Here is a 20,569-nt window from a genome sequence, read left to right as displayed (position 1 = left end):
AAAGAGATCGTGAAAAGTAATCGAGACAATTACGTTTCAAGCTTCGTTCCTCTTCCTCCGAGGTCAACTGTGCTGGCAGGTCCTGCACTATGTCCGTACCTGGAACATAACCAGCAAAATTATGCCCATGATTATCTCTATTAATTGTAATAATAATAATAAGTATTTTTTGTACAAGACTTGTATACGTTAAGAAAAGAAAATTTCCATCTCTTTCTATCAGATTAATCTCATAGTTATGCTGTCTCGTTAGTGGTGTTCACTGGACGCAGGTTTCGAAAATGTTTTTACCGGTTTTACGCTCACAAACGCTCCTTCCAAGTTGTATTCGGTCTTCCTATTAGCAGCACGGTTCCTACCATTTTGCCGACGACGCAACGTTCGCTCGTAATCGAATATCCGAGACGTAAAAACACTGTGGTCGCAAAAATGCCTTTATAGCTCGTAAATCGACGGAAGACGATCGCGCCCGCCATCGTACCGCTCAAACTGCCCTCTGGCGAGAAACTCCTCGTTAAAGTTCGTCCATTAACACGTTCGTTGACCACAAAATTTTTTGAGGTTATTTCGTTTCTGCGCTCCTCCAGCGGATTCGAATACGAATGCTTTTATACGTACGAGAATATTTCAAATAAGAGGGGCAAAATTATTAAGAATTAAATGCTTTTGTTTTTGGAATCCATATCTAATATATCTGATAAAATGATCGAAATTTCGCGATTAAAAAATCTAGATTCGGACATGACAGCGTGGAAAGATTGAAACGGACACCCTGTATACATGGTGGCATATTCAGCTGAACGCCAGGTACGTAAATATATGATAGTGGGCAGCGAACGTGTTAAGCGGCGATGATATACGCCCATCGAGCCTCGGAGCGCTGAAACGATCGACCCTGAGAAGACAAGAGTCGTTGGAGAGGGACAGAGAGCTTCTACATATAAGGACATTCGATTTCTAAAATATAAACTAAAGCACGATTGCAGCTTTATCGTCGTATCAAAAATGTGGTGTTTCTTAAGTTCGATTCGGTTACAAGAATAATGTAATTTAATATCCAATGCTACAAGAGTCTTAAACTAGATATAGTATTGCACTAGCTGCAAAACGCAGTTCCCACAGGTGCACGAGTCTCAAAATCAAGTGGAATATTCCAGTAGCTAATACCGTTTGGAAATTTGAGTGAAAAATATCGCATATTCGATGAAAGACTGTTTTCGAGTGGACACGAGAGACAAGGCAAGGGCGACACCGTGCGCCCCGAGTCGACGTTAATACGAAAATAACCGCACAGAGTGCGCTGTGAGCGAAAAGAGGAGACAGCGGCCGGGCCATACGGAGGAGAGGTCGGGACGAGTGACAGGGAAAGGGGGGGGGTGAAGAAAGGAGGGTCAGTAGGGGGAACGTGGATCCTCATTCAGCCGCGACGTGTGTACGGACCATAAAGAATGCCAGTGGGGTAGGAAAAGAGGCGGCTGGCGCCAACCACCGCTACTTTGAATGTTGCTTTTATGGCGCATACCGCGCCGATCCAGCCGCGCGGATACGTTAATTGGTATACGTACAGCACGGGCCCAGTGACAGCCACCCAATGGCCACGGGAATACTCGCGACGTCGTTTCACCTTTCTGACCGTCGTGTTCACCTTTTAACCCCCGACTCGCCGGCGCAGGTTAACGCACGCTGGGATACCATCGGATCGTCCTCTTTGTTTTTTCCCCTTTGAACTTTGTATATCGCTGCTTACGCGAATCGCAACGAATGCGCGCGCAGGGACTTACAAGCCTAACGAAACCGACGGTTACGACACGAGCGGGACACTGTCCGCTTTTTGCTCGGCCAGTAGCAACGGACAAAAGGCCATGTGGTCCGTGGCACGACCGCGCGGCGCCTCGATTCTTTATCTCGCGCGCGTTCAGAGGCGAACGAGATTGCCGAAAAGGCAGCACTTTTCGACGAATTACGTCGGCCCCCGACACGCCGTCATCGATATTCGCGATCGCGTCGTAAATCTTTCTGAGGAACGGGCTTTGATGTTCTGTGCTAAATAAAGTTGATATACCAGTAGCCAACCATTTAGGAGAATATTGTCACGAGAACTTATACGCTGTAAATAATTGTAAACTCAAACAATTTTTCTCATTCTTTCTTCAAGATTTATTCGGTACCAGTCACGTCACCGTACCATCCGGGAGATAATTGACGATAAATATTACAAATCGTTCGTATTAATTTCAATAATATTTTAAACACACAACGAGCAAACTTCTTTGTCTCTTTTTTTGTTTTCCTAGAAAAATGGCCGACAACGTTTTTTCGTTCTTTGTGAAACCGATGCAAATATTGCAGCCATCGTCGCAAAAAATAACACAGCCGTTTACGGGGAGCCTATATGGGTGTAGATTCGTGATTTTACGACAAGTAGCCGCGACTAGAAAGAGCGCTGAGGCCGTTTAATGGCATTCACACGGGAACCGACACTTTAAGCGGAACGTTTAACCGAAGGACGGTCGTTATTCAGGATTAAACGCGTTCGTGAAAACCGCGCCAAAATCTGCGCGCTCGACAGGATACCTTTCACGCGTTCCCACAGAGCCTAACTTCGGAGACGAGCAACTTTCTTAGGCAGATAGAAATTTCGAACAGCGAACGATGGATAAACAAATGTAAACTTAATTTATTGCAAACAAGTCCATGTATCTTTAAAATAAAATTAGAAAAAAAATAGAAAATATAATTACACTATAAATTTAAATATAGAAATATTCTTCCTTTATTTATTAATTCTTTTAATTTTATATTTATCCCATCATTACTCGACTAAATAACACAAGAGTAATTCTTGGTTGGAAAAGTTTCGGAACTCTCGACGTAGAGGTTATGTTCTATCGCTCGTTCTATGGTTATAATCGCCGATATACGTGTGTAGCATTTCAGTGATGAATTGGGAGCATAAAAACAATGAAAGAATTTAATACAAACATATGTCTGCAAGTCGAGCTAGTATAACTGGTTCTTCTAAACTATTCATAGACTATGCTCGATAACTTCTCGATATCTCTCAACCTTGTTGACTATTCTGTTCTATAAGTCGGTCTAATTCGTTTTCCTGATACGAGCACTTGATATTTCTGTAACTTGTTGTGTGTCAGAAACGATAATGAACAAGTAATCAAACCAGGAAATAGCTAGACGTGGATTTGATGTATAGACTCGCCGAATGTAACTCAGCCTAAGCAAGACGTCTATATGCAAATCGTTCCTCCATTAACCGTCCGCCGAATAAGAAAACGTTTCGAAGATTACACAGACGCCTCTACGGATACAGGTTTGTTTAAAATCCGATCCACGGTCGGTCGGTGTCGGGACTGGTCGTTTAAAGCAGCGGCAATAGAAAATGGCGGACACGCGACAACGCGACGAGCCTTAAAAAAAAAATGTGTCGAAGAGATAATCGTTATTGAAGCTGGTTCCACGAGTCACGATACACCCTGTACATCTAGTAATTTTACATTCCCTGTCTACGGACGAGGTCCTTTTCCCACGGTGCGCGAAATTAGCGACGATTGAAGCGACAGCTCGAGAGACCCGTCGGCACCGGGAGTAACCGTGAATGATCGCAATCAAGCGGACGGCGCCGGCAAAAAGGTCGCGGCTCGACTCTTTAAACGGCGATACGCTATTGTGGCGACCTCCTTGGCGAAGTACAGAACAACCACGCCAGAGGGCCAAAAATTAATATCGTACGTTTGCTTCTGTTCCATACGCGTTCAACAAAATATATTTATGCCTCTCGTTTGTTCCAACGAGCCACAACCCATCGACGATCTCTACACAAATTTATGCGTCTATCGAGGTGATCGTTTAAGCGATATTGTATATCAAGAATAATGTCGTTTGGCGTCTCGTGGAATTATGGGGTTAGGTTCGCTACGAACGAAACGCATAACTCAATCGCCAGGACGGTTCCTGTCCCCGGGGTGGTCGTATCGGGAAGAATGACTTCGTGGAACTAGAAGGAATAGATAAACACCCGGGTTGCGGGCACCTGTGAACACCGGTTGCCCCCAGGGGCACGTGGGCTGCTCTGCCCTTGCCTCGTCACGGTCCCAGACACACGGAAGTCGATGTCATAAGGCAAAACGAGGAAAAAAATAAAGGAAACGTTACTGATTAATCGATCTGCTTCGTATCCTTAAGGATGGTCATTCCGCGTGTCGGGTCGAGAAAGAGGAGGTGGAAAAGGAGGGCACAAAGAACAGATGCGAAATTAGCAACGATAAAAGCGCGCGAGATGATAAAGCGGCGGGTACGATAAGAGGTGACGGAAGAGACGGGAAACGACGACGGGTTGGGCCTCGTTGGAAGAGGAATGGCACGCAAACGAACTCTCCCTCCCCCGCGGTTCCCCCGCGACCTTCCCAAACCCTCCCTCCGGGCCGAGGCTCCTCTCTCGTCTATTCTCATTCCCGCGCGCGAGCGTTATGCCTGATCATTACGTATGCTAATATTTACATTTAGATTGCACGGCTTAATCGAAGTGACGCCACGCGGTAATATAGCCGGCGCCATGGCGCTAAACCGTGGCGCCCGACCACCTCCCCCTCCCCCTTAGCCTCTCGACCGCCAACCTTTCCGTTCCTCTTCGTTCCTTTCGCTCTATCATCGCGCCTCCCTCTCTTTCCCTCCTCTTTCACTCGACCGTGTCTACCGTTTCTTTATCATCGACCTTTTTTCCCTCAACCTCCACGCCCGCCCACCCTCTCACCCTCTTCTAACCCGCCCTGGGTAATTCCTGTCTCACGGGTCATTATCCCGCCACTTATCTCGCTACACCGCCACAATGGTCCCCGAACGCCCAAAAAGTAGCAAAAATATCACTTTCCTTATTCCTCGAGAAATTGCTCCCTCCGACGTCCGAGACGATACAGCCCGTGTTTTTCGTTTATTTTCAAACACATAAATACAATTTTTAAATGGGTAAAAGTTATTGGTATCGATTTTCAGCGCGCGGGGGTGTCCCCCATGTTGGATCAGACCGCGCTACAACGCGTCGCTCGATTTATGTCGGTTCATTTGTTTCCCAGTTTTTGCAGATCTTCATAAATTGAACATCCTCCGTAATTTGCCGGGCGACTCACATCGCATAAGCCACATTTCGCAGGTGTCTCCCTAGTTTTTGCGCAGGACTTGGAATCCTGATTGCCGTCACACTTCTCACTTCAACATCTGGTGCATTTTATATTGCATCGGAATTTTTAAACAATCAATTTAATTTACTTCTTACTACATAACCTACAATCATCCTTGGTGGAATATGATCTGTAAAAGGGTTAACTATGTCCTTTCCAGGATGCTCGTACGCGCGTCGTAAGGCAAAAGTGGCACGACCCCCCCCCCTCGTGTGTACGCGTCACCGACATCGAAGGGGTTAATAACCGAGAAAATTGAGCCGAGAATACTCTTATTATGTTCGGAAATTAAATTTTTTGTTTTCTTTCATTTTTATTTCCAACGGTGCCGTGTGATTTATCGCCCGAGCGCTCGTGTCTTCCCGTCATGCCGCAGAAACGGGCTGACAGACAGCGCCGCGCATGATTAACGCGAGATGAAATCCGATGACATTTCTTCTTCGCTCGATAGCTGGCAGTTCTCATTCACGAGATTGCAAGAATTAATATACGGAGAGGGCGACGAGGAGGGAGGGAGGCAGGGAGGAAGGAGAAAAAGTGCGTAATAAAACGAGAGGGCCCCGTGAGTGTGCGCACTCTGAGGCGCAGGCGCAGGCGCACCAGAGGCCTCCACGGGACGCGATAAAGAAATCTCGCGCGCCCCGAATGGAAGTAGAAAGCGCGCGGACAATGACAGCGGAGACTTGTCCGCGGGTAATAAATGCGAATTCGCTAATTGATTCTAAGTAACCAATAAATTGTGCTGCCCCGCGTTGCAAAAGCGAACAGTATCTTTCCCCATGCTGCATACAGGGTGTCCCCTGCGAAGCGTCGTCCCGTTAATTCTTCTTCAAGCAAGCTCGAAACCAAGATTAACAACATTTTATTCGAGCAACAAACAACGATTAAAATCAAGATATTGCGATTAATTTGCGACGATTATTATTTCGTTCTAATAATTTAAATTTTAATACAAAAATAATTTATTTCTCTATCCACATTAGGAAAGAAATGACATCTATTTATTTTAGAAATATTGCATCGTGTTAACAGATAAAAGAAATTAGAATTTAATGCTTCTCAGAGAGGCCACCCAGTATGCTCTATCGCGAAACACGGATCTACGCGGGTTTCCAGTGCGTTGGGAAACGAGACATTTGATCGATTACCTCTCGTCCACAATAATGAAACGTCGAATGATATCGTGGCAGCATCATCTTGATAGCGGTACAATAAATTAGAATTTGACATTCTCTGGATTTTCCCTATGTGGATGTTCTAACGAAATCAGATACTACTACGTTTTACGCCAATTATTCTCCACGTAGTAGTACGTGACATCCAACTTTGTACATATATTCCGTAAACGACAATACATTATCGATAACAGCGACTTAATTACGCTTGAAATCTTAAAAAATCGTTTATACCTACAAATCGTTCGGCAAAAACTTCCTGAATGGAAACAGGAAAAAGTTTAAACGGTTATCGAGGTCGTTCGAGAATCCCGTCTACTTCGAGACTGAGGTTCTTTTTTTTACGGCGTCTCGTTTTATCACCAAGTCGTCCAAGTGGACAAAGTGTTATGATAATTTCTGCGTCCACTAAAAGAAAAATAGACGATCGACCTAGAAGGAATATCCTGTACGTGCACGTATTCTTTTAATCCGGTCATTAATTGCTGCGCCGTTTCGTCATGCGAGTTTGTAACGTCGCCAGTCCTCGACCGCATTGTAGAAAAACTCATAAAAGGTGGCAGCGGCTCCCTTATTCGTAAATAAAATGTAGGATTCCTGGCGCCTGGCACGTGTTTGTCGGATTAGGTTTTTTCATCGACTTGGATTTCTTTTGCGCGCGCGCGCGCGCGACCGCACTGGTTGCCTCATGCCCAACTAAACGCTATTACACCGACTATTATAGTAATATTCACCTAATCACAGTGCAATTTCACCACGAACAACCTTGCATTTTCTGGTTCGGCTCAGGTTTTTTATAATAATTTTATCGCAACAATGTGTACGCATAAAATCATTATTCGTTAATTACAGTGCTTGATCTCCTTTCGGTATTTTCACATTCTTGGCTGCTATCGAATCTAACAAAAAGGAGGTATTTTTATTAGACAAGATGCCCCCTTCATCAAATTTTTCTTTGCATTTCTCAAGTAACGCAACTACACGAACGTTTTCTTACTTGAAAGATAATATTCAACTAACAAGCTATTTTAATAGTTCTGACTCGAGTCGAAGGATCAGACGTAATACAATAAAGTAGCATAAACGCCAAATAATTTAAATAATTTTCTGCTCCGCGAGGAAATGGAGGGTCCGCGAAAATATTGCATAATCCCGATCGGTGACCCGAGAAATGCGTATTTTATTAAAGCGACCAAACAATTTGGTCCATAGGAAATTTATCGTTGACTGTTAAATGGTCTCGCCGACCATGCCTGGGTTACATGCACAATACCTCGTGTACGCTCCATTGCTCGGCCAGAGCCCCGTTCGCGAGACAGTGCTAAATCCTCGGCCTTCATTTTTCACTTCTCCTTGTATTTCCACTTAAAAGCCCGCAGGAATGGGCGCAACTATTCCGACCATTTCGTTTATTCCATCCGCATTCTATGGCGATTAACGGCGATATAGATATCGGTCGATCGAAAGAGAAGGAACACAGGTTAGGGTGAAAAAGAAACATGTCGAGCGAACGTACGAAGAATTCGGCTCCCGCGCCGTTCCCAGTGAAAGTGGCACATCTGTGAGATAATATTCTTCGGCCGCAGAGATAACACGGACACGGAATCAGTGAATTTCATAGATCGACGTGCACAATACGCTCTCCGCGCGGACCGTAATTCGATCCGACCATATAGGGATTCTCTTATTTCAATTTCGCTATCTACACAGCTGCTATCTACGATGCAAAATACGTATTATAACGAGAAACGAGAACACCGTTTGTGTCCCACCAGCGTTTCACCGAACGACCGTTTCGCGGAACGTTGTAAGTAATTAATACGTGCCCGACGGATTTTTGAGACACGAAACTCGATACGCCATCGGGACTGTCCTTTTCGGTACCACCGGCAGATGAAAGAAGCATTTTAAAACACTCGAACCGTGGCTAATAGCGTTTCTTATATCCCGACCACTTTTACAAGTATTTTCCCGTCACGTTTTACTACGCGGATTCGCTGCACGTACGTACGTACATATTTCAATTAGAAAATTATTCGAATGTGATTCATCTCCGATCCAGCGGACCTAGAAGCAAACCTGGACGCACCGATCCGTTAATCCGTTAATAAGGGCACTCGAGCATCGAGGCGATAATAAAAATAAAGGTACCGACGATAACGCTCGACCATGATTACATGGCATTGCAAATACGATTATCGGGTCGATCAGTCGACGGAGACGATGGAAGAACCATCGAGCGAACGGAGGGAAAGAGAAAGATGGCACCGTGGATGCCGATAAAGAGAAAGATACGGACAAAGAGGCGGTGATCGTTGATAAATGATTTATGCAAGCCACTTGACTCTCATTAATGCCTGCACTCCCGATACGTTGCGTCTATATCCTTTCGCGATGTTTACGAGCCACGGTCGTTCGGTCGTTTTAAGCTACGCCGCCAGTAACTGGATTTCTCGATCTATCGTCGTATTTCGGTACTCGTTCGTTCTAGTCTCTGTCGATCACGACACGCCAGGCGATCCGTTTTATTTGACGTGTTTATGGAAACTCGTAAAACGAGAAAGAATCGGCAGTAAATAATTCGCGGAATTGAATGCTCGCTCGCCAGATGACTTACTCCTGGACCGTTGGCAAATTCCTGTTCTCTAAACCTAACCTCAATACGGTTTAACGACTATAAATTAAAGACGACAAATCGTTCGTCTTTATCGAAACAAGCTGTTTCAATTTACGTGTATGCTTCGAGCTGTCTTTAACGATCGTTTGAAAACTTTAAATCCAAATATTTCGAAAACAACTTGACGAAAATGTTGGATACAAAAGTCTCTTAGTTTCACGGGGCAAACGTATCTGGCTTATTTATTTTATGTTGATTTATCGATTTACGCGATTTACAAAAGACATATGAATGGAAAGGGTATCGACGATTGTCACGTAGCTCGAGATCCTATGACGTCAAGTTGCTTATCTCGGACACATTGTCGTATTTCTACCGACGCGTGTCCTATTTTCTCTACGGCATTATGCGTGTTTCTTACAGGTGTAAGCCGCGTCTAACAATATTTATCGATATATTAGCCGACGCGTGCCGCGTTCTCAAGTTTTTTCTACGACGGGACAACGCAAAGCCAAGTTAACACGCATGGAAACATCACTTGACCGATTTTACACAGACTGCCCGAATTACTTACTAAAATCTCCTGGACAAGACTTGCAACAACGGCCGGAAAGCAGAACCGGCTCGTCGCACGTCAACTTCGGACATTCGTTCTTGATGTTACGACAATGGACCCTCGCCACGATTCGTCGTTTCTTCTGCACCTGAAAAACAAAACGTCGCGAATGAGACAACTGAGAAACGTAATAATTATAAAGAGAAAAGGTTTACAACGTTCGACGCATCGAAAATTCATGTTGAGGAACCCATCGACGATCGATGCGCCACCATATGGCGGGAACGGTTACTCAAGGGTGTAGGAACCCGCGCGAAATTTGAACTTGGTTTGAAGCCGTGCAGTTTTACGAAAGAACTTTTTACTTAAATTGAAATTATAATTTCGCTTAATAATAATTAGAAAACTGCACTTTGGACATTACGCGAATTCCTCTGGCTTTTTCTATCGATTTGTTCGCGGTGGACACGTTTCCCAGTGACGTTTGAAAGTGCGACTGCAATGTTTTCGAGCCTGTAAACGCGCTCACATGTTTATTACTCCTTTACGCATCGCTGACGATAGTTGTAACGTTTACATACGCGGCACGCGATAAATCTATCGGCAAGTAATTGGTAGGTGTTATTGATCACAAAGGACTCGTTTATCACGGTCAATGGTGCCATTATCCGCGGCACGATTTACAATACTCTTCGTAATATAAATTATTATTTAACGTCTTTGTCGCTCGCCAACTTTCTAACAGTCTGTCGTGGAAAAGAATCGCCCCGACCTACCGTATAACTATTCTAAACCACGGTCAATGGTGGCGTTACTAATGTCTGCTACAATACACGTACGCCATTATAAATTCATATTCCGTGACTATGCCGATCGCCACTTTCCACTATAGATCTGTCGTTGTTTCTGGTTCGTGGTATTTCGCTTTCAGAACGTCTTACTTACGGTCTCCCGTTTCGTTCTTTACGACACATTCACGCTCGATGGTACCATTCAACACGGGGACCGTAAATATTGCTCTACGAGACTTTCTTTCCTCTGCACTTTTATAACAACAACGAAGCACTTGGGCACCTAGAAAATTTCTTCACGATTCCGAAGATTTCTCAGAATATTATTTTCATAACAAACAAAGTTTTAAAATATTTTTGTTGAAATCGATTTCCGTGAGTTGACCTTTAAAACACATTCCAAGGTCGTCCAGTTTATAAATAAATACCAGATACGTCAATTAAGCCGGAATTGCTATTAACTCTGAGAAACGAACGAGACAAAAAAAAGATATAGAAAACCGATACAAGAAGGGAACAGGGGACCAAGGATCGTTCAATGTAGGAGCTTTAAACTGAATGTGGCGTAGGATTTTCTGCTGTCCCGACGGACACGCGTCGACCGGTCGATAAATATGCAACTTTACAGCACATTTGCTGCGCCTAGGCTATCTCTTGGTGTGAAAAGCCAATCTCGCGAGGAGTTCTTTCACGACTGTTCGCCGACTGAAGGACGGGGTAAGGGATCGTAGACGCCGATCAGAAGGGTTCCAGTTACAACGGCCGCGGAGCAGAAATTAAGTTCAGGGTTTTATAGACGGTGCACGGCATTCCTGAAACCGTGAAACGATATACGCTCGATGTTGATTCGAGTGCCGAACAGTAGAGGAGAAAAAAGAAAAAAAAAGAAGAAAAGAAAGGAAACGAAAAACAAACCGACGACTGCCGGCCAGTCGGGGACGTTAAACCTCGAATTACACGAGAACCGGGGCGCCAGAAGTAAATTTCGTGTTTCAAGAGGCACCGACTGACGGTTAAACTGGACCGCGTTGCGCGATTAGATGCAATTTTTATCGCTCGCGGATAGATTTAGGTGTCGGACGACGCACGGCCTCGACCGTTTCCGATAACGATAACGCGGATCGTAAAGAACGAGACGAGAACGTTTCTTTATTTTTCTTTCGTCAGACTTCGTTCCGGGGGACCAACAAATTTTGACCCTATTTTTTCTTACCTTGCTTTTTTATCAAAACACGAAGGTCACATTCTATTTTTTTCCAACGTAACACTCGATATTTCACATCAGATTTCGATAAAGCATCGTAAAATCTTTTCGTTCGAATTCGATTATAGGTTAGGATCGAGCCACGTCGGATTCGAAAGATTCTCGTTCGGTGAACGCGTTCGGTGGATTTCTTTTATGCAGATTTTGCTGTTTTGTTTTCATACGGCGAACGGAGTCGTTAAACGAGACGAGAAATAAAAAATTCCTTTCGCTTCTCGAGCGCGCGACGAGATGGGAGGATTTTCGCGAGGCGAACCGTCGGAGCCGTACGATCGCCTCGATTAAGAAGCGTCCCGCTATTCACGAACCGAGGCTGGCATGATTCATCCACCCACGATTTTCTGCCCGGGGTAGCCATTCATTATTTTGACACTATTGTAGAAGTAATGATAGAAGCGGAGAACGTTCGCCTGGCCGGGCCGGAAGTCAGCGTCGATTCGTGCGTGGGGTCTCGCGTGTGGGCCGCCTTACAGGCATTCCCAATAAAAAAAAAAAGAGAAAAGAAACCGACTTTTGATCCGTGCCGCTGCACGAGAATATATTATGCCAACGAAGAGCCGTTCGATTTATTCGCTGCTCCGCTCGTGTTTACGACAAAATTACATCTGAAACTACAAACTGTACCTAGATTAGGTTAGGTTAGGTTAAAATATAATTCGAATACGTTTGAATGTTGGAAAACTTCCATTAAAATGTAATTAGGAGACTTTTAAAACATATTGGAGAAAAATAACCTCTTAAAGTTTCATATGTAACAACCTGATATAATAAAAAGAAATACAGCGTCAGAGTATAAGTAGAAACCGAAATGTAAAAAATGCTTCGGATTAAATATAAATGGAACCTTCGCGTGTCCGTGGAAAGTCGACGTTAATTTCCAAAGAAGCATAAATCGTTTAAATTGATCGTTCCGTGTTTTTGCTCGGTGGCGACACCAGCGCGCGGCGCGCGTCACAGTATTTCTTTGAGGTTAAATTTCGCGAATGGAATGCGAAATCGTTCTAGAACGTAACTGTACAGGAGCAAAGCGCGTAACGGTAGACATCAGCCCGGTATGACTTTAGGTAAAGAAAACGACGTCTCGTGTGATTCACGCGACGTGTCTGCCCGCTTCTCACAACGCAAGCCCCGCGACCTATCAATAGCCCCTCGTATACACTGAAGAGGGACTGTCATTCCTCCGAAGACTAAAAATAGAATTCGCGCGTCCGTCCATAAGCCGCTAGTCCAAGCTGTCCCGTGCCAGAGTTTCTCGCTCTGACATTATGGACCCCTTATTTTCGAACGCAGTGGAAATCGATTTTTCTTCATCTCGAGACGACGAAGCGTCCAAGGCGTTTGCATCGATCGAAAACTCCCGTTAAGGTTTAGGTTAGGTTAGATTTTTATTCGAAACCTGTAATTCGGTACGGATAACCTATAAACGTTACAATTACGGGCGAGATTAGAATGTTATTTATACGAAAGGAATCGAACGCACGTTCGTCCATAAGCCGCTAGCTCTGACATTATGGACCCCTTATTTTCGAACGCAATGGAAATCGATTTTTCTTCATCCCGAGACGACGAAGCGTCCAAGGCGTTTGCATCGATCGAAAACTCCCGTTAAGGTTTAGGTTAGGTTAGATTTTTATTCGAAACCTGTAATTCGGTACGGATAACCTATAAACGTTACAATTACGGGCGAGATTAGAATGTTATTTATACGAATGGAATCGAACGGGAGCCCGACGGGATATTATAGGCAAACACGTAAGAACGGTAGCCACTCAAGGACGGAGTTTATGAAGATTGGCTAAATTAAACTCCATTAGGGCAAGTCCAGACCGTTCTGCCCGGACGATAAATGCACGCGCGGACACGGACCGTTACTACGATAGAGAATATATCAATTGAGCCGCAAAACAGCGAGGGCTTCGAATCGTTTTATGATTGACCTCGAATTTATTTCCACATTCTTCATCCGCAATTAAACGTTCCCCGGGGTCGTGTTATTAACCCGATGTTACCAACCCCGCTGTGGCTCGGCCAGACTTAACTTCTGCTTCCCATAAACCACTTTTTATCGTCCTCGCTGTTAACACCCCATCGTCGAATGATACAACGCCACATTCCAGTTCGGTAACACGGCTCGGAGATGCGGCCGCGTAAAACGTACAATTCTCATCCGCTATTAATAGCAACTGTTTATTATTATTTATTGCGTCGAATCGAATATTTTTGCGAGATCTAGCACCCTGTACGTGCCAGCTTCTTATTTAGGAGTGTAAATGGACGTTGCGTGAAATACTTTGCACGAAAAAAAAATGAAAGAGAGGGGAACGGTGGGAGGAAAGGAACGAACGCGTCTGTCGTGGGCATCGGCGTCCCTTTTGAACGTCGCGAGTGGGTGCGGACGAAATCTCGACAGGATCTTCGTTTAACGGCGCTTTTGTTCCCCGCGTCGGACAAAAGGCGTTTCGCGCGATAAAAATCTAGATTCGTCGCCGCGTTAATTAAACATTTTGCTTGGAACGTTTCCAGGGGAACGAACGGTGTTTCGCGATTAACTCTTTGCATCACGGCGGCTGGCTTGGGTTACCACCTAGGAAACGTCCATTCGAGCACAACGATTAGCATCGCTGACAACTTGTTTAACCAATTTACCTCGTACGTTTAAACGTTTCTTTATTGGCCACACGTGTTTTGTTGGAAACCTAGAATCTAGGAAACGTCTTCGAATCTGGACAATGTCCATTCGAACGTGATCGTTGGGTTAGGTGATTGTTTATTAACAATTATACTGCTACGATTATAAGAACCATTTAATGCAAATACTAACCATTGTGCTCGAAAATTTCAAATGTTAAGAAATACTAGAATGCAATTAGATCGTATCGCAGTAATATGTGCCACGAGTCTGACTCATTATTATGTATAAGGAAAGGGATTAATATTATACTTTATTGGCTAACCCAACCATAATACGACATTAGACCAACGCCTTTCGTCGAGAAAGTCCGGAAGAGAGCCGCTGAACGAACCTAATCGGCTCCAGCCGTACGTTTATCTGCTCAAAATCAAGCTCATTAATACAGAACCTATTATTACGAGCATGCGAGAAAAACTTATAAGAAAAACATTCGATTTAGCAACTGTTTCGTACATCGAGCGCTAATCGACCAGACAAGTATTAATAATAATTGTCTTACGCAACAATGCAAACAAAAAAAAAATACACAGACTACAATCGAAACGCTGTTTGATCTAGTAATCGTTGTATAATCGAAAGAGGGTTGATTCTTCGTGCAAAATTTTTTTTTTTTTTGGACGATTTTTCCGATGCCCAGGGATACGATTTAAAAAAGTTTGTGGAAATCGAGTTTCGATCGTGGTCCGGTCACTCTGTCCCACTGTGCACAGTAGAATCGACGTAATACGCGAAGCACGGACTAAATCTCGATCTGGGTGACGTGACCCACGGAGGCTTGACGTGCTTTCTAATCCCATTCCTGGTCCGAGACAGACTGGCGTCCGCTTCTGAGCTTGCCTCTACCGCCACTGGTATCCAAACGCGCGCGAGTATCGTTTTACGGGTGAATCGCGACGCGTCCTTTCAAGTTCAGAGTTTGCGCACGGCCCTCCTCGCCGCCGAGACAACGCAGCTGTCCTCGAGAAAACAATCCGAATATCCCCTTTCAAGGAACGCAAGAAGATCGTTGTAACTTTATACAAAAGGATCGTTTCTCAAATGTTATTCGACAGTCGTAAAATAATTGGAGAAAATCGGCCGGGTAAAAAATCAGTCTCGCGTGGTCGGTCTACGCGAATAGTCGGGTCTCGAATTCCGTGAAAGTCGCGTCAGGTTAGGTCGGCTACATAGAAACGCGGCGGCGGTCCGTGGCGAGCCGTGCCACAAGCCGGGGTTAAAAGGTCGGAACACACGCACACGAGCGCTCTCGGTCCTCTGGCGACACACGTAGGCGCTAACGCGTGCGCACACCAACACGCGCGTATGTGCGAGGGCACACCCACTTTAATACGTACCGGAATGCATTCGCATTTGATGCAGTACATGACTCCGAAGGGCGGGCCCAAATCCGCGAACCAGGTGGAGCCCAGTTCCCGTATCTGCTTGCCGAACGTGCATTCTGCAACAAACAGGCGTACCAATTGATACATGAACACTACAAATTCGGCCGTTCTTTGCTATCCCGGTCGCTATCACGCTGGTGGACAAAATTATAAAAAATAAATACACATGTAAATGTTGAACTTTTGTATTAGGTTTTTATTATTTTAGACGACAAGCAAATTACATACATGGTAGATATATTTGGACAATAGATGTCACGCGTCTGTTTATCGATTTCAGTTATTCTTAACAATAAAAAATAGCGTGTTATAATTCTGTCCACCGGTGTAAATACAATATGAGAGAAGATGTAACGGAAATAAATGTAGATGGGACTGGAGGTAGCAAAAATAACGCGTCGAAACTCGCTCGTACGAACCAGAACCACTAATAAGCGACAGCTTTCGTTCTCGTTCGTTCTCAAAACACCTGTGCGTGTATTCGCGCGGCGGTAATCCCTCGGCCATCCACGAATGGGATAAAAGTGAAACCGCGGAATGAATGGAAAGACTCTCTCCCGGCGGCGAGCGTTTAATCGCTGGGTTCTGAATCACCCGGCGCGAAGAAGCGAACCATCGCCGCTTAAAAATCGCCGAGACGACGATGAGACGAGGCAAAAGAAGAAGAAAGTGACCGCGGTCTTGAAAGGGAGGGGGAAAAAAGAGGGGGAGGAGCCGCGAACCGGGTAAGAAGGGAAAAAAGAGCGTGCTCTCCGTTCTCGCAAGGCCGTTGCCTCGTTTTAAAAGTGACGTCGTCTCACCTTCTTCCGCTAAGAAGGGAAAAACGACGAGAAGCAAACAAACAAACAACGTAGAAGAAGAAAAGAGGAAACGGGCGACTAGGCCGTGTATGATTGCGTCACGCGACGTCCTTTCCTTTTCCGCGTAAAAATAAAGCGTCGTGCCGCCGCGCCGAAAATAACGCGGCCGAGAGACACGCAGTTTTTTTATTCCTTTTCCCCGCGTATTTTGTATTTTATCTTCGGTTCGAAGAAACGACTTTCGTTCTTTCCTCGCCGTCGAAATACCGGTTGCGTTACCGTTTCCTTGTTAAAATGTTACAAGCGTTCGAAATATTGTGACAGTTATTGCACACGATACACATTCCCTTTACGATTTCACGAATCTGAAGGAGCCACACGTACGAGAAACCTAGAAATTTTAGAAATTCCGTTCGAATCCCGAACAATTACTTTTTTGTACACGTAATGAGGCTCGTGTGTCGCCTCGTAGTCGGGAATTTCTCCAGAAACGAAACTACGGAATTAAAATCATCGTCCCACGTACACACTGGCGCGTGAGAAAATTCGTTTTCACTAATTTTATATGCAATTTACGCGCTCTGTGTCCGTGGCCATTTTCCGGTGAAAAGATGCATAGTTTAACGCGATGATTGTTAATACAGTGCGTGAACGATACAGGACAAAGCGTGGGTATCCATAATAAATTTAACTCTTTGAAACTTTGATCCAAAAGTAAACTAATAATTTAAACTTTTATCAGAATCAATTCCTCGATCTAAAATAAATCGAAACGGTCCTCTACCATTTTGCAATCCGAGGTTTCGTTGTCGAGATACAGGCAGTCAAAGTTTTTAAGCGCGCGATCAGCTGACTGGAGTATAGATGGCGCGAGTCGCGAGCGACACCGAACTTCAACTGTCTGTATCTCGGTAACGAAGCCTCGGTTTGCAAAGTGGTAAAGAACTTTTCGATCCCTTTTTACGCGTACGTTTTGAAAAAGGCCTCACATTACTGTAAAAACTTTCTTCGTAACTTTATATTTATCCGTGAATACATACACATAAGAGAACATAAGCGGCGATACAATACCGCGTATTTACGAACGCGGGTAACTCGATGACTCACCGTGTATCATTGGCTTCCGTATTTCGAGCAGTACACTGTCCAAGTTCGTTAAAGACTCAAGAGTTATACATGGGGAGGTCTCTTTGAGAGGGACAAACTTTGTAACAATCCGAGGGGCATTACGGCTATATTTCTAGCCGCTTTCATGAATTGCTTTCGAACAGAGGCAGAAGTTGCGACACGCGGACGGTGTAACGAGGAGCACAAAGAACGAAAGATCGGTGTTCCATGGGTCCCTTTAGGTTCGCACGCGTCCACTCGTCCGTTTGCTTTGGCTATGCATTCGAAAGAAAGAGAGAGAGAGAAAGAGAGACAGAAAGGGAGAGAAAAAGAGAAAGAGATAAATAGAAGAGGAAAACACACACACACACACGGCAAGGCTCATTGCGCGAGGTCGTTGCACCGCGTGTGCTAAGTCGTTCTAAGCGCGGAGTCGGTCCTAAGCAACCAGGAGCACGAGAGAGGAGGGCCTCGACACGCCATCGCATCGCAAATATGCGAGTCGAATGGTACGGCACGTTGTCGTATCGGCCCCCCTTAATCATTTTTTTCCCTCGTTTCGCGTTATTGACGGTATCGACTCTTTTCCAATCGTTCGTTTTTCTCTGGCCGCTGAGTCAGACACGCATACACACGCGCGATCGGTGTGAAATTTGATGGATCGCGCGGTAAAAGAAAGATCGATCCTGGATTAAGGAGAACGTCGCCACCGCGAATAGAACACAGTGGCGCGCAACCTTTCTTTCTTTCTTCAGTGGGCCAAATAAAATTAATATTCTCTGAGGAAAATAAAACATCTACGCATACACAGGGTGGGTCATTTTTTAGGAGCTAAAATAAAACGAAAAAAAATGTGTCTTTGTCTTATCGTGTAATCCTAATATCTAGACTGCGGATCTTCATGCAAATTCATATTTTTATTAATAAAATTAATGAAATTGGAGCTTTGTAGTCTCAACCCCTAGATATAATAATTCGTACCTTATTTTAAGTATTTCTTATATTCTTGCATATTAACTAAATTCTGTAGCTTTTTGAAAATTAAAATTTCCCATAAATGCATAAACATCCGCAGTCTACTAATATCAGTTCAGCGCGTGAAAGTTAATAGGGCTTAATAAAGTTGAATATTCGGTCTAGCCATTAATAATATTAATAAAAAAAATTCATATATACAGATGTTGCGAATAAATCATTAAACTTTGATTCTATTTGTTGTGTACGATTCGACAATAATTTTTCCGTCCACGATCGTTATTACTAATGACTTTCGTACAGATTTCGATCAGTTATATGGCATCGACAGTTATTAACATTTAACCAACCAAGAAATCGATTTCACTGGGTGGTGATCGTGTTTGCCGAGAAACCCGACAAATTTCATCGACTTCTTACTCGATTTCCTTCCCCCGTTTAACAGACGATCCGCCGACGAGCTTATAAATTACCCGCGTATCACGGAGAAAGCCACCGACTGAATTAGTTCCGACAGTGAGGAATCGAAATCGGAGGAAAGCTCAAGGGATTCCGTTGACGCGCAGACACGCACGCGCGATGCGCACTTTGTCGGGCCGAACTGACGTTCTCCTAATGCAGGGGTTCTCAACGTGGGCCATACGGGGCCCCCCGAGCGGGGCCGTGTATCTTCGAGATCTAAATGAAAAATAAAAAAAAAAATTTTTTAATTTTCAACTTTTTAACGGACTACAAATAATATTGTAATAATAAATCTTTCGTTGGAAAGTTGGCAATAGATTTCAGCCATGTTGGTAAATATTGGGTTGGGAAGGAAGTGCGTAGCCTTTTTATTATTTCTCGAGTTCGCGAAGCTGTCGAAAACGTCGAAGAAAACATTTCTCTCCAGAGTGTTGCTTCCAACAAAAACAGAGATAACGTTCTTTTTGTTGTAGTAGAGCAGAAGTGCCGCCTTTAAAAAGATGCCGCCCGGGACGGAACGCCCCCTCCGACCCCCTTTCGCTACGCTTCCACGACAAGCATATAAATAGGAACATTAGTTCCTGATTGAAATGATCCTGTATTGTTCAAAAGAAAAGAAGGTCGAATCCTACGATGCAATTTATATTAAATTTCATCGATGTTGCGACACGAATAGTTTAATTTTCAATATATTTATAATATGTCAACATTCTATAATTCCTATCCACTCCTGTCTATGATAAAAGTTCGTAAAGAGTAGGAAATAATTTCTAGATGTCAAAACCTCTCTAAATTTCTGGTTGCGAACATATGCTTCGTTTCACGTATGAGAACAAGTAAATAAATAAGTTTAGTATTTATCGTTATTTGCTATCTGTTAATTCGCTAAATAATAATATAACCGGTCAAAACACGACGAACGGTATGTAACAGCAATACAGCATAGGCGTCGAATCCCGCTAAACGTTTAATCTATTATTGGAAGGATGAGAATAGGACGCCGTAGTCGACTCGGCGTGGTGTACAGAGTGGCCGGTGCTAATTTGGCCCATATACCAACGTTTCATAGACCGTTGACTCCGGGTGGTGTAACTTATGAACTGTGAAATGTTGTGCGCTTTATCTCGAACCGTGGTCTTTCGTGTCTGGGCGGGTTCGTAATAGAATTGGTCGAACGGGACACGCGAGATACAGATTAAATAGCGCTCGATATCCGTGGTTTTTAGCCACGTAGCCAAAATCGATCGTACGCTGATTTTGCAATTTTTAAAAATTGTACGATTCAACGGAAAAATAAATGTTCCGCGTGGGTGTGAAACAGGGACGAGCATAATTTTGTTTAACGCGTTAAACGCTATGTCGGTCACTAGGGACGATATACGTACGGTCGCCTTAACCTCGATCGAAAAGTAGTTTATCCGTAGTCTTAATAAAAATTGAAGCGTCGAGATAAATTCATTTTCATAAATTAGCCGTATCCATATTTATAATCGATTTGTTTCCTCGAACAAGGGTCGTGCAATTGTTTTTCCCGTTAACGGTTTTGTACCGTTCGT

General features: G+C 44.1%; 1 protein-coding gene across 2 annotated transcripts in view; it reads right to left on the bottom strand.

Moving 5' to 3' along the window:
- LOC122395032 (dorsal-ventral patterning protein Sog) overlaps window positions 1-20,569 on the bottom strand; it is a 70,414-nt gene that overhangs the window by 11,010 nt on the left and 38,835 nt on the right. For both annotated transcript variants that reach the window (XM_043392314.1, XM_043392315.1), the window contains exons 2-4: window positions 15,622-15,725; window positions 9,559-9,688; window positions 34-99 (exon numbers count right to left, since the gene is read on the bottom strand). In XM_043392314.1, coding sequence (XP_043248249.1) covers window positions 34-99; window positions 9,559-9,688; window positions 15,622-15,725 — 300 coding nt within the window. The remainder of the gene's footprint in view (window positions 1-33; window positions 100-9,558; window positions 9,689-15,621; window positions 15,726-20,569) is intronic.

This window comes from Colletes gigas, unplaced genomic scaffold, assembly GCF_013123115.1.
Source record: "Colletes gigas isolate AHSC1104 unplaced genomic scaffold, ASM1312311v1 Colletes_gigas_Sc00005, whole genome shotgun sequence".
Taxonomy (NCBI): domain Eukaryota; kingdom Metazoa; phylum Arthropoda; class Insecta; order Hymenoptera; family Colletidae; genus Colletes; species Colletes gigas.
The sequence above is the reverse complement of the archived record's forward strand: the minus strand, read 5'-3'. Positions and strand labels throughout refer to the sequence as shown.